Below are 13717 nucleotides of genomic sequence, written 5' to 3' on the forward strand. Positions count from 1 at the left end.
CACACACACACACACACACACACACCTACACGCGAGGGGGTGGGTGGGTGGGGAGGGAGAGAGGCACGCACTTGTACATTGGAATCGACTTCACGGAAGAGAGAAGAGCAGGCGGAAAAGAGAGAGATTAGAGAGGAAGGGGGAGGGAGACACAGACACGTCCAAGTGACGCGGAATGAGCGCGTGAGGTGGGCACTGGTGGAGAAGGAGGAGGTTTGTGGAGATGGGGGGACGAGACTTCGCACCCCGTGACGATGTGCTGTAGTCAGTTCGGGTGGGATGAAGCGAATTCCGCATTTGCTGCTCCCTGTTTTTGCCCCCTTCCTCCTCCTTTGTCGTCTTGTGGTGGTGTCGGAGTGTGTGCATGGTGCATCGATTACGCGTGTGTGCGTGGCGGAGAAGACTTTCACGTTTTGGCTGCCCAACGTGTCCCTTTCCCTGCCATACAGCATGGGCACAACGCTCCTTCCTCCCTCCCACCCGGCCCACCCACCGCTGCAACAGGCCCCCACACCGCGTGGCGCCAAGCAGCCGTAGACACGCGCCGCTGCAGAAATGCGCCGACCCAGTCAGCGAAGCGCGGCCTCCGCCCCAGACCCTCTACCCGCCCTCCCCGCCCCGCAAGGTCGCCCCTCACGGCCGCTCGCCTTGTGCCCGGTCGCCACGTCGCGCATCCCTCCGGGCGCCTCGGGCTCCCCGAGCCAGGGCGCGGTGAGGGCCGGGGGGATGTATTCGAGTGACGCTGACACTCTGCCCAATCGCATGGATGGCACAAACGTGCTCACTGTCGCAGGCCGCTTCGATGCAGCGCCAGTCCAGGGCCTGACACCGCCGACACCCGTAGCGGTACATCGCTCTGGCCTCCCGCTACGGTCGTAGGTACCTGACCCTGGCATCACACTGGGGTGTCCCCGTCATCAGAGCCGCACACACGCACATCTATATGAGAAATCAAGGAAGAACATTTGGGTGGGCGGTGGGGCGGCATGTGAGCGGGAGAGAGAGAGAGAGGCTGCGGGCCTGGAGGCGGTGGCGGGGAGGAGAGCGAAGAGGACACACGCGATCTCTCTCGCTCTCCCTGTCCTTTGCCTTTACAACGGCAGACATACACACACACACACAGAGGGAACACCGGCGGATATACATAACATACTCACATCCACACAGAGAGTGGGAGGAGGGGTGGGAGAGGGGAAAGATGACAGACACACACACACACATACGAACAGACATATAAGCGCATAGAGGGGAGGACGAGGTGCGCCAGAGAAAAGAAACCCTACAGAGGACTGCACAAGGTGAAGAAGAGGGGGTATGCCCAGTTGGAACTAGACCCGTTGCGGGAGTGGCAGGGGGACAGGAAAAGGGTTGCCGTAGCAGAGATCTGCGCAACCGCAGGGCATACGGTACGTGAAAGTGACGGGACGGTTGCAGAAGGGGGTGTGCGGAGGAGACGACAGTGGCAGCTTTACGCCACGCGTGCACGCGTCCTCTGTGCGGCTCTCCCCCTTTTTCTCACGGCATGTGGTGTCGGTCATGAGCTTGCAATGCACAGGCGTATGCATCACCCCCGCTTTCTCGCACACGCACGCACACACTGCAACATTCCTACATGCGCAGGCGATCCGGCTGCAATGGACTGCTGAACATAGGACGCTTGCTGCCAAAGGCGCTGTTCTTGTCGCGCTGCGTCGATCCGTTCATTACGTCGGAGACATCCTCGAGGCGCAGCTCGCTGTTGCGAGACGCGATAGCCGACATCTGCGTTTCGAGCCGCTGCTGCCGCGACTGCTCCTCCATCCCCCTCTTGACCTCCATCTGCCGCTTACAGAACCAGTCGAAGCACCAGTCATACGGGCCGCGCATCGGATCGACGTCCTCGAGAGTCGGCAGGACCTGCGCTGCGACGGTGCTGGGGGTCTGGAACGGATGGCTGCGCCGGCTGTTCACCGTAGACTCACTCACGACACTCAGCAGCCGCGAATCGGTCGGGGATGTGATATCGGTGGACAACATGGCGGGCACCGCGAGCGGGTTGGACGGTTTTGCGCCAGTGCGGTTTGCTGCGCAGAAGTTGCCACTAGGCAAATCGCGCGCGGGCAGTGTCAGCCCGAGCCGCTTGCCTAGATCGCGGAACAGGCGCCGCAGGCTGTCGTAGTCCGGCTTCTGTGTGAAGGACAAGGAACGACAGTACTGGCAGTAGTTGAGAAACTCCTTTGGCATCCCCTTGCACAGCTCCTCCAGCGGCGTGGCCATCTTAGTCTCCCCGATCTTGATGGTTTTGATCTGCTGGTCCTTCGCCTGGATCCCTTGCCAGGGCAGGTTGCCTCGCAGAAAGTAGATGAGGAGAAAGCCGATGGACTCGAGGTCGTCACGGCGGCTCTGCTCGAAGCCGCGGTGCACATTGGTGCTGCAGTAGCGCGCCGTCCCGGTCAGCGGGCGACCCTCCGCAAAGGGGATGTGACTGTTTTTCTTCACCTCCCAGTACAGCTTGGAAAGCCCGTAGTCGATGATGTAGAGGATGTGCGCCTTGGACCGGCAGCCGAACACGAAGTTTTCTGGCTTGATGTCGCGGTGCACGAAGCCTTTTTCGTGAAAGTACTGAATTCGGTGCAGCAGCTGATCAGCAATCATGAGCACCGTCTTGAGAGAGAAGCGACGGTGACAGTAGTTGAAGACGTCCTCCAGCGAGGGGCCGCACATCTCCATCACCATGATGTTGTAATCGCCCTCGCTGTCGAAGTAGTAGATTTGCGGAATGCCGACAACGATGCTGATCTCTAATGATTTGCGCTGCTGCTGCGCGGTGGCGTTGACGCTCTGTGGCAGGTTGGATGGGGTATTGTTGCTGTCGCCCTGCGCCGTGCCACCGTTCACAACGCTGTGGTTGCTGCCCTCCGCAAAAAGTTGCTTTGGGTTCACTTCATTCTGCCCCACTGGGGGCTGATGCAGCACGCGGTACACCTTGCTTTCGTAGGACAGCTGCGGATAGCGCGCCTTTTTGCGCTCCAGCTTCACCGCGACGATGCGGTGGCTCTTCTTGTCGTAGCCTTCGAAGATGTCGCCGAAGGAGCCGTTGCCGAGGCGGTGGCTGAGAAGAAAGCGGCCTCCCCCAAACGGGACCTCCTTGCCAGTCGGCTGATACTTCTCGGATACAGAGGCCATCTTGTTTTTCAGAAAAAAAAATGTCTGCTACTATGCTGCTCCCGAGTCGCTCTCTTCGCACGCTCTCGTCTGTTTGGCCCGCGCACGCCCACGCACACGCGCAGGGAGGGGCGGGTGGGTGGGGGGAGATACACTGGCACGTACGCTGGGCACAGGAGCAGGGTATCTGTTTCTGTGTGCGTGTGTCTCCCAGAGAGAGAGAGTGGGACGGATCAAAGATGGAGTAAGGGCGGCGGGGTGGGGGTGGATGAGTCAGCAGCGGAGGGAAAGGGCCAGAAACATGGTAGCATGCGCGACAACAGGACACGGAAGCATGCACACACACACACACACACACACACACGTGCCCACAAAACGCCAATCGACGGGCAGCTGTGCGCGAAGAGAAGCAGAGAGAGGGGGGTTGAGAGTGGGTGGGTGGGCAGACACACACAGCAGAGGTGCAATGATGATGTGTGCGATCTGCCGATGGAGAAAAAGGAGGGAGAGGGAGGGAGCGCGCGAAGGGCTCGAAAAAGAATCCACAGCGGAGTTGCGTGGGGGGGGTCGAGGCGAGGGCAGGAAGATGCTGGAGGAGAAGACGCCTGATGCGTATGCGCAGCGGAGTTCTACACCCAAAGGTGACCGTACTCCGTGAAACACACACGCACACACACAGTCAGACAGACAGGCGCGCACAGTTTCCGCTCCGTTACGACAGCTTCGCCGATTGCTGAGCCGCTCGCGTGTGCGTGTATGCGCGAGCAGAGGGCAAGAGGGGAGGGAGGAGATGGATGAATCGAGAGAGCGAGTGATAAAAGGAATCAGTGACTGCACAGAGTGCGCGGGCGTGGGCGCAACGCCCCTCTCCCCACACACACGTGACCGACGCGCCTGAACTTGCACAGCCCAAGGTGAGTGAGGAAGCGACAGGGGAGTTGATGGCGCGTGCGGCAGATCAGCTGAAAAGAAACACGCTTCCTCCTCCACTGTGGCGGCGACTGCACGCAGGCGCGCCTGCAGGTTGTTTAGTTCGTCTGTGCGTGCTGTCGGCATCCATGCTAGTATAGAGTTGTCTATGCGCCTGTCAGTGTGTGTTCATGATCTAGCCGCAGGGATTGAGACATAGCCGGGAGCATACACACAGGCACGAACTGTGCGTCTGCTCCTGTCCATCTCTCCTTCCCTCTCCCTGTCACACGACGCCATCATAATCGCCGTCGCTGTACTGCATGCGCGCAAAGGCAAGGCTATCTTCCTCCTCCATGCAGAACGGAGTCGTGGCGGACTGGTGCGGTGGATGCGCAGGCCCTGATATGGACGGAGTGGCTGCATCAGGCACACCGAGCGACTGCAGCTGAGCGTCGCTCAGCACTGCCGCTATGTCCTGCGTGCCGAGCTGATGACTCGCATGCTTTAGTGCGGCTTTCGGACCTCGCGCCTGCTTGAGGTGCGGAGCAGCGGCTGCTGCCACCACAGCTGACCAGACAGAACTGCTCAGTGACTCGGCGGCCTCCTCGTGAGACGGCGGCGCTGATGGGGTGTGTGCATATAGTGCGTCCATGGCAGCTGACGCGCCCGCAGCGACAAGAGCATCCTCGGCTACCGGTGCTGCGACGGCCACACTTCCCGTCGCAGGCTCGTAAGGCACTGTCGCACTGGCGGCCACAGTGCCGTCGACCTGCGCGCGCGGGTGCACGGTCGCAATCTGCACAGTGAGAGGGTGCCCAGTCAGCGCAAACGGGCCCGTTGCCGTCCACTGACGCGTGAGAATCGAATGGATGAGCCACGCGATCCCCACAACCGGCGGAGCCGTCGGAGACACGGCAGGCGCGGTCGAAGCAGCACCGGCGTCCATGGGAACAGGCTGCAGAGAGACGCGCTGCAGGGCTTCCTGAAAGGCACAGCTGAGAGACTCACGGAGCGCGCGGGCCCGCTGCTGCGACTGCTGCTCTCTTGCTGTCAGCCCCAGTTCCACCATGTTATCGTAAAAGCCTGTCAGGTCGATCACAAGGTCAAGGTAAGTGCTCTCCACATTACGCGTCACCGTACCGCCAAGAACGCGCAGAAGCTCCTTTACCTGCGCCAAGGCGGCCGTCGCGTCGCCCAGGTAGTTCCCACTGCGGCCGTCGCGACTCGCTCGACTTGAGCGTCGCGGCCCGGCGTCACCGCCGGCTGCGTTGGCATTCGCCAGGTCCGCCGGGGGAACGTGGAGGTAGAACATGCGGTCTTGAAAGATAGGCACGTAGAACGGCCGCATCGCCTGCTCGCCAGCCGGCACGTACTCCTCCGCCACCTCTTTACGAAGCTGTCGCAACGTGGAGGACCCGCGACAGCGCGGTGGGCACCGCGTTCCCGCTTTTGAGCCAGCCCACACCGCCTTTGACTCCACCGCATCTCCATCGTCTTCCTCGGCTCCAAGGAGCTCCTCGCGACGATGGACACCGGCAGCAGTGACCGGAGCGGCCACCGCCACCGCCGCGTCCGCTACCTGCCGATCTCCGTACACGGGGTGGGCATGGACGTGCGGCAAGACGGCCGGAAACGCCCCCAGCGCTACCGCGTCGTAGAGCCACTGCGGCGTCACAATCGGGATGCCCAACGCCTTGCAGAACAAAATGTCCGGCGTGAGAACGGCGTGTGGGCTCACCACGAGGTGCGTCGGCTTCTTCGCAATGCGCCGCGTCCGTTCCGCGTGAGTGCGTTTGTGTCTGCCAAACCAGCACGAGCAACCTCCGCTGCCGTCGTCGTCGTCGCCGTCGCCGCCGAGGACGACACAGGTAGCACCCAGCTGTTCCACGACGTCGCGCAGGAAAGATGAAAGCGTCGCCGCCGCTGCATCGACGTCTGCGAGGCCATCGAGGAATACGAGCACGCACAGCCCAGCCGCCGTCACTCCCGCTTTCTCGTCCTCCGAGGCCAGCCGACGGAGGAAAGCGAGGTCTGTGAAGGTCATGGAGAGGGGGAGCTCCGCGGGGGGAGCACACTCGAGATCCGATAGGACCTCAGCCCTACCTCGGCTTGAGATGCGACGGCGTCGTCGCGCGCAAAGGTGGCGCTGCTGCTGCTGCTGCTCTCGCTTCAATGACTTACTCGCCTCTTCATGAACTACACCGTGCCCCGCATCTTCTTGCTTTCTTCGTCTCTGGCGACTACCTTGTGGTTTGTCAGATGGCGTTGAGCGGGTGCGATGGGCCGGCCCCTCCGCACAGCTGCCAGCAACGCTGCTGCGGCGAGGTCGCCTTGCAGTCGTTCGGGTAGGCGCCGCAGAGGCTGCTGATGGCGTCTGCGGCTGTGCGGCAGCGATGGTGGCCGTTAGAGAGGAGGCGGCAAGCGGCTCGGTGACAGCCACGCTCACACCACTCAACTCACTCGGGGACGGCGCTGCCGCCGCTCGTGGCAGCAGCTGATGCTGCGAGCTGCCTTCCGAGTTCAAGAAAGGGTCTCGGCTGCGCTTTGCCGTCGCGCTTCGGTCGCCGGCCGCACTGCCCGCTGGCAGCGACACCGCGGAAGCCGCCGTGGGAGTCGAGCCGGCTTCTTTGTGCGGTCGCCCCCGTCGCCGAGTCACGGCGGCCGTCGCCGTTGAGCGCAGCACTGCATGGCGAATCGCTTCCTCCTCCTCCGTATCCGCTTCCCACCTCTCCACTGCGGCAGCAACGCGTTTGTTTCCCCTGCTGCTGCTGCTGCTGCTGCTGCTAGGCAGCGTCACGGCACTCACGCCTTGGATTCCGCAACCGCCGACTTCGTATCGAGAAGACGGGGTGAGCCGCGGCGTAGAGGCGGTGTCGGTGCTCGGCTGCTGGGTGATATCCTCGTCGAGTTCGAACGCCGCCGTGCCATCCTGGTGCGCGCCTCGCTCCGCACGGGCCGCACTCCTTCTTTGCTGGCCGCCTGCACCGTCACTTTGGAGCTGTCCAGACGCGCAGCGTACGGCATTCGCCTTGCTGCTCGGAGTGTCAGCGATAAGATGATGCGGCCTCGTGGCGCCGCTGTTGGTGGGGGTGCTGGGCGCGACCTGGGGAGCTGAGGGAGTGGAGGGGGAAGCAGCGGTGATGGCGGCTGAGCCCTCTGTGCTTGCCGTCACCACCCTTGCAAGAGTTGCGAGCCTGCGCTGCTGTTGCTGCTGGCGGTCTGCCTTGCCGCCATCCTCATCGTCAAGGAGAAGTAAGCGGTGAAGCAGGGGAGGGTTTTTGGGGTCTTCGGCTGGTGTGCTCGTTTGGGCACGGCATTTCGGCGGGCTACGCGTTGCATGCGAGGGGGCGGCGGCTGCATCTCGTCTAGCTGACCTGCTGCTCTTCGCACCCCAGCCAGTACTGTGCGGAGTGTCGCCAGCGGCGGTCGCTGCTCTAAGAGCACCTCCCGGCGAGGCGGCCGAGGTGTGAGATAAAGGGACAGCAGAGGAGGAGGTTCCAGCAGACTTGCGCGCTGGGGTGGTGCACGTGGCTGCCGTCACGCTGACGACGTAGGGGGCTATGCTCACGCGTTGATCGGCAGCGACGCATGCGGCAAGGTAGTCTGGACGAACCACCGTCTTGAACTTCACGTGCGCAGCCTCTAAGAAGGATGCACTGCCGCGGTGAAAGACGACCAAATCCGCGGCGGCCTCACTTAGGGCAAGCGTGGCACCCAGCTGCTGCACATGAAAACGCGCGGTGCGCAGTACATCCCTGGCAGAGGCTCGGCTACCGTCTCCGTTGCGCTTCATGGCGTAGTCGGTGCTGATGCCGCTGTGATTCATCCGTCCTCCGTCCTCGTCGCCGGGGCCGTGGCGGATGTGCAAGAAGACGCGCACCCCAGAGAGAGGGCGAGAGGAGCAGGAGGTGACAGCAGACGACATGGACGGCAGCGCTGCAGGAGAGGGTAAGCAGGAGGCGAAGGGGTGGCCTCTCTAGTATTTTCACGAATGGTTCGCAACGAAGGGGGACAGAGGCACGTGCGGGTGCGGGTGTGGTTTGCTGAAGAAAGTGTTTGTGACCGGATCCATCTCCGGAGAGAACCACACCAACGCCGTGACGAGCAGGCCCTCTCCCGTCTGCTCACCCTCTTATGTGAGTGCGCGGGTGTGTATCTATGATAGGGTGTCGTCTATGATGATGATGATGCTGGCGATTGTAACGCGAGCGCTGCTGCCTGTGTGAGTGTGTGCGCACAAACCAGCGGCGAGCCGCGCTCGAAGGTAGTGCAGCGCTTGCTCTATAGATCCACCGACTTAAGTGCCAAGGTATGGACGGCCGTATGTGCGTGGTTGTGTACTGTGTGTCAGGGGATGGCGGGCAGCTGCTCCGCAGCACCGGAATGCTGGAGGTCTGCGGGCGAAGATCAAGGGAGAATAGGGGGAGGCGTGGCAGCTGCGTAAAGAGAGTCAGAGAGGTGGCGACCGAGCGACGATGCGGCGCTTGCGCAAGCATCCGCACACTCGTGCATGCCCTGCACGAGGCAGTCTCTGCTCACATTCGTTTCGACTACGAACACTAGCAATGCCGCATGGCCGTCTCCCAAGTCTCGTCCCGCTGCGCATCACCGTCTGCCCTCTTCGCAGACGGCGATGGCGGAGGGGAGGCGCGAAGGGTTGGGGGTGGAGCGGAAGAGGCCTCAGCACGCAGTGAAGAAGAGCCCCACCACCTCTGTTTCGTCTGAATGTATTGCTGTTGCTGAGTGAGGGGAGGGCTTGGGACGCGGCAGACATCCGCTTCCGCCCCTCCCAAGAGACAGACACACACCGATGTGTATTAGAGTGTGCCGGAGCCGTTCCTCTTCCTCTTCCGCCTGCACGCTTCATCCCGCTCCGGGCGCACGCACCTGGCTAGTTTACATCGTTATCCTGCAGAGGGGCACACATAGGAGTACAGAAACACGCTCAGAGAGACTGACAAGCAGCGCGCTCTGTAGAAGGGTATGCGCTCACTGCGCTAGCGTGTACGTGCTGGAGATAAGGCGACCGTCTCCCGCTTTCCTCGCTTCCCTCGCTTCCCACCCCCCTTTCCTTCTCTCACGGAGCTCATAAGTGAGAGAAGAAGGGATTCAATCTACGTACATGAGCGAGGGACAAACCACAACACTGCTGCACCTACACCACTGCTGGCTTGCGCCGCTGCTATCCATTCCGTAGCCACCGGTTACTAGGCAAGCGTGTTGACGTCGACCTCGTCGCCGGCGGTGTACATGCCGCTGCTGCTATCGTAGTCATCCTCGCTGTCCACGCCGTTGCCACGCCGTTCCTTACCGTCCGGTCCAAGGTCGTCGTCGTAATCCTCGAAGCCCAGCAGGTTCTTCGCGAAGGTGCGTGCTGTAATGACGTCCTCGAGCATTTCGAGCCGGATGCCGTCGCCGAGCAGCGACGTCAAAGCCGCGGCGACCTCGCTGGACTTGAGCGACTCCCCCTCGGTGGACAGCAGATGGAAGAGGTGGTCGCGGTTGATTTCCCCCGTCACCCTATCCGCGCCCAGCGCGCGGAAGGCTGCCTCGATATCTTGCCGCGTGATGCCGAACACGGGGCGGTAATTGATGTACAACCGCAGGAACTGCGAGAAGTCAAGCAGAATGGTGTCCACATTCACCTCAGCGAGCGGTTCGTCCCGTGGGCCATACATGTTCGCCACCTCGTAGGTCAGGTGCCCGATTTCCTTCTCGGACGGGTAGTAGCAGAGAGAGCGCAGAAGGTTCGGCATCTGAGAAAACGGAATGGCGCCGAGCAGCACGCGCTTCGCCGTTGTCTCCTCACCCTGCGCGCGGATTTGGGCGTAATAGAAGTAGTCCACCACTTCGCTCATCAACTCACCGTCAGCGCCGCCCTCGACCGCGCCGACGAGATGAGGCAGTGGCACGCCGCCCTTCTCCCGGCAGTGCACGACGGCCGCCCACTCCGACGGTGACATGATGTATTCGCCGCGCACGCGCCACTGCATGACAGCCTGGTCAGGCCCGCCCGCCGTGAAGACGATGGCGCCGTCGTGCGAGGTGACCATGCTGGTGATGACGCCTGGGTGGGCGAGGATGCCGATGGAGCCGCACGGATCGCCGCGGAGGGGGAGCTGAGTGAGCCCAATCACCTTCTCCTTGGTCGCGTACACCAAGCAGTGAGATGGCGGCGGGGACGATGTCGACGCAGGTGCGGCGGGTGCCTTCGCTACCGGCACAATAGCCATCTGCGTCACCGGGCCGCCGAACGTCGGCGCCAAGACTGTCTTGACACACTGCCGACTCCAGTTGCTGAGGTACACCTGAAACTTATACTCGCGGGTGGCGATCAGCAGCATGTCCAGCACATCCGTGCCGCTACCACCGCCTCCTGCGGTGCTGGCGGCCTTGTCGTCGTCGCCCCTTTCGTGCGCAGCACTACCGTCCTCTGTCCTGTCGTCACTACTTTCGCCGCAGGTATCAAAGAAGTCGCGCGGCTGGCTCGCTGCGTCCAGCAGCGAGCACCCGTCTGGCAGCCAGGCGAAGCCTGTCGGCGCCGACTCCTGCGATATCTTATGCGCCGTGCGTAGGAGAAGCCCCGTCTCGGGGCTGGAGTCGACGAGCTCGTACTCGATGAGTCGCTTGTCAGCGCCCACGGAGAGGAGCCTCAGCCCTTCCTCTAAGCCGGCTGTGTGGGCGCCGAAGTGGAGGCCGCAGATAGGTGCGTTGTGCGTCTTGTGGTGGCCCACGAGCTGCCACTCCGCCTTCTTGGTAGACCCGGACGCCTTTACATACTCGTACAGGCCGACGGAGCCGTCGTCTTTGGCGGTGGCCATGAGGAGGCTGTCAGGGGAGAAGCGGATCTCCTCCACACTGGCGGCCGCCTTGCTCACCGTTGCTTGCTGTTGCTGCTGCTGTTCGGCGACACTCTGCTTGCCGTTGCCCGGCGACGAGGGCTGCGCTGCGGCTGCTGTGGCACCATCGCTGGCTGCCGTGCCGACTGCCGTGGCGCTGGCTATGGGGCGAATCGTCTGCTCCTCCTCCAGCGTCTCCCCATCCAGCACCTTTATGACGCCGTTGGTGAAGCCGACAACGAGCCACTTGCCCGACGGGTCGAAGGCCAAGCAGCGGATCAGCAGGTTGCGGAAGAGGCTCAGCAGCACCACTCGCTTCTCGCAGTAGTCCCAGAGGTGCAGATTGCCGCTGTACCCGCCGATCGCCAGCCGCGGCAGGTGCGGGTGGGCCGCCAGACACTGGATGGCGCGGTCTTGACCCTGCACGATGAGCCGTCCGCGTGCCGCTGTGTTGGGGCCCGCGTGAGCGGCGGTGCCGGGCGTGTGGAATGCCTTCGCTGGCACGTCGATGATCATGCTGTGCGCCGTCGACACCATGAAATCCGGCGCGGTGAACAGGCTCGCGGCGGCGGTGCCTTCAGTGAGAAGGTGACCATCGACCTGCTCCGGCGCCATCGCCCGCGCCTCCTCCACCGTCATCACCGGCAGCACTTGGTCGAAGCTGATGGAGACGATGGGACCGCCGTTGAGGTCATCGAACCACGCCACCAGTCGAAGCTTGGCATCCAGGAACTTGACGACACCGTCCATGCCGCCCGTGACGATGTACCCTTGCACTGTCGTGATGAAGGTCACGCCGCCGATGTGCACCCGCACCATCTTCAGCAGCGATTTATCCTGCTCCTTGATGACGCGGTCCTGCGGCTGCAAGGACCAGAGAACCACATCGCCGTCGACGGTGCCACTGCACGCCATCATCGTGCCAGGCAGATACACTGTCTGAGTGAAGTTACCGACAGAGGCCTTGAGGCGGCGCTGGAGGATGGGCGGCGAGTAGTACTTCAGCATCCCCTCCACCCAAGACCAGAAAATGACGCGGCGCAGCCCGTTCGTGCACAGCAGCTCTGGGTTGTCCTGCGAGAAGGAGATGAACGTCTGCTCATCGCGCGCAGCGATGCGCCGCACAAAGACGGGGGCCATATCAACATCTGCGAGGAGGTTAGCAGCGTTATGGGTTCCTCCGATGTTGCCAGGCATTCCTCCCACCGAGGCGGGATTCGATTGTGTCCAGGCCCAGATCATGATTTCCTGCGGATCTCGGCGGTTGAGGGTGGCGAGGTATTGCCCATCTGGCGACATGGCGACGCTCAGGACACCGCCGTACTTGCCTGTGGCAATCATTTTCACCGGTAGCGCGGTAGCCGCGTCCCACACAATCATGGCGGACCCGTCCTCCTCGTCGTCGCGCTTCGCGACGGAGGGATCGACGCACATGGCAGCCTCTTCCCATAGCTCTTCCTCCTCCACATCTTTCTGCGACTCGCCCGCGTGGCCCTTGGCCAACTGCGTGAGCACCACCTGCTGCTGAATGCGCCGGCGCACCTTGACGTCGCCCTCGTCAGCCGTCACGATGAAGCGGTGGTTGTGGCCGCAGCAGCTACTGCTGATGATGGAGTACCGGTGCCCCAGGAGGTGCTTCTGCGTGTTTTGGATTGCGTCGTACAAGACACCCGTGTGAGCCACCGTGTAGAAGACCTTCCGCTGCTGCTGCGCCAGCTGCTGTTGGTTTTCTCCTCGGCCACTGACGCCACCACCGCCAATGCTGAGGTTGTGGATGCTAGCCTTGTAGTCGCTGTTGAGGCCGAAGACCCACTCAAGGCGTAGCGCTTCCTCCGCGAGGGAGGGGCTGGGGAAACGAATGTACGGACTTCTCATTCTCTCTCTCCTACGGCGCCTGGGCGCGTGTGCTTGTAGTGCCGCTGCTGCGGTTGTGATGGCGACACTTTCCAAGGAGGCGGCAAAGAGTCTCCCGCAGACACAGTCACGCGTGGGGTGTACCTGATGAGGAGGTGGTGCGGATAGGGTCAGCCAGACCGCCATGCCAAAAATGGGAGAGAGATACGGGGGAGGGGGGCGGGGAGACGTCAGCGGCCATTCGTCTACATGATTAGAGGGAATCATGAAGCTTGGGGTGCGCCAGTGCCGTGCGCCTACCCCCACTAGCACGTGCACATGCAACGCACTAGCACGCACTGCTGGTGAATGCTGCCAGCAGTGAAGACGACGTCACACAGGGGAGAGAGAGTTCGCGGATCCTCCACACACACACATATATATATATATATATGTTATCGGACCGCGGCGGCATCACGGCGCGACTTTGCTTCTCTCCTTACATCGGCTCCGTTGCCCCGCACGTTCTCTTGCCGCCGATGCATCCTTCCATCCATGCTTGTGTGTGCGTGTGTGTTGTTTTGCATGCTTAGATGCAGAATGAAAGTCCATCGACTTCGACTTACCAACGCACGCCGAAACAAAACAAAGGAACGAAGAGCGAGACACACGCACATACACACGCCCACAGACGCACACGCACGCAACCCATGACGGGGACTTACTTAGCTCATTAAACAGGAGAGGGATAACGAGAGAGGGGCCGCGGGGGAGCGCGCAAAAACAAAGCGAAACGAAGGCGACAGCGAACGACCACCCGCATACGCGCTGTGCAGTGGGGGGCGGAGGGGGAGGGTGGTGGCGGGGGGGGCAAGATGGCAAGGAACGCGCCGTCTCCAGCATCGCTTTCTCCGCTGCAAACCCCTCCCCTCCCAAACCTCCATGCCCCTTCTTCCCCTCCCTCCCCCCCCCCACATACGCAACCACAC

General features: G+C 62.2%; 3 protein-coding genes across 3 annotated transcripts; all 3 read right to left on the reverse strand.

The window, feature by feature from the left end:
• Window positions 1–1608: 1608 nt before the first annotated feature.
• On the reverse strand, window positions 1609–3165 carry LDBPK_251640 (casein kinase I, putative; the record flags this gene model as incomplete). The annotated part of the gene is made up of 1 exon (XM_003861446.1): window positions 1609–3165. The coding sequence occupies one exon, from the start codon at window positions 3163–3165 to the stop codon at window positions 1609–1611; it is 1557 nt and encodes a 518-aa protein (XP_003861494.1).
• A 1174-nt stretch (window positions 3166–4339) lies between these two features.
• On the reverse strand, window positions 4340–7849 carry LDBPK_251650 (hypothetical protein, conserved; the record flags this gene model as incomplete). The annotated part of the gene is made up of 1 exon (XM_003861447.1): window positions 4340–7849. The coding sequence occupies one exon, from the start codon at window positions 7847–7849 to the stop codon at window positions 4340–4342; it is 3510 nt and encodes a 1169-aa protein (XP_003861495.1).
• A 1414-nt stretch (window positions 7850–9263) lies between these two features.
• Window positions 9264–13016, reverse strand: LDBPK_251660 (hypothetical protein, conserved; the record flags this gene model as incomplete). Its single annotated transcript, XM_003861448.1, has 1 exon — window positions 9264–13016. One exon carries the CDS (start codon window positions 13014–13016, stop codon window positions 9264–9266), a length of 3753 nt encoding a protein of 1250 aa, XP_003861496.1.
• Between the last annotated feature and the right edge of the window lie 701 nt (window positions 13017–13717).

Source organism: Leishmania donovani, chromosome 25 (assembly GCF_000227135.1).
Source record: "Leishmania donovani BPK282A1 complete genome, chromosome 25".
Taxonomy (NCBI): Eukaryota; Euglenozoa; class Kinetoplastea; order Trypanosomatida; family Trypanosomatidae; genus Leishmania; species Leishmania donovani.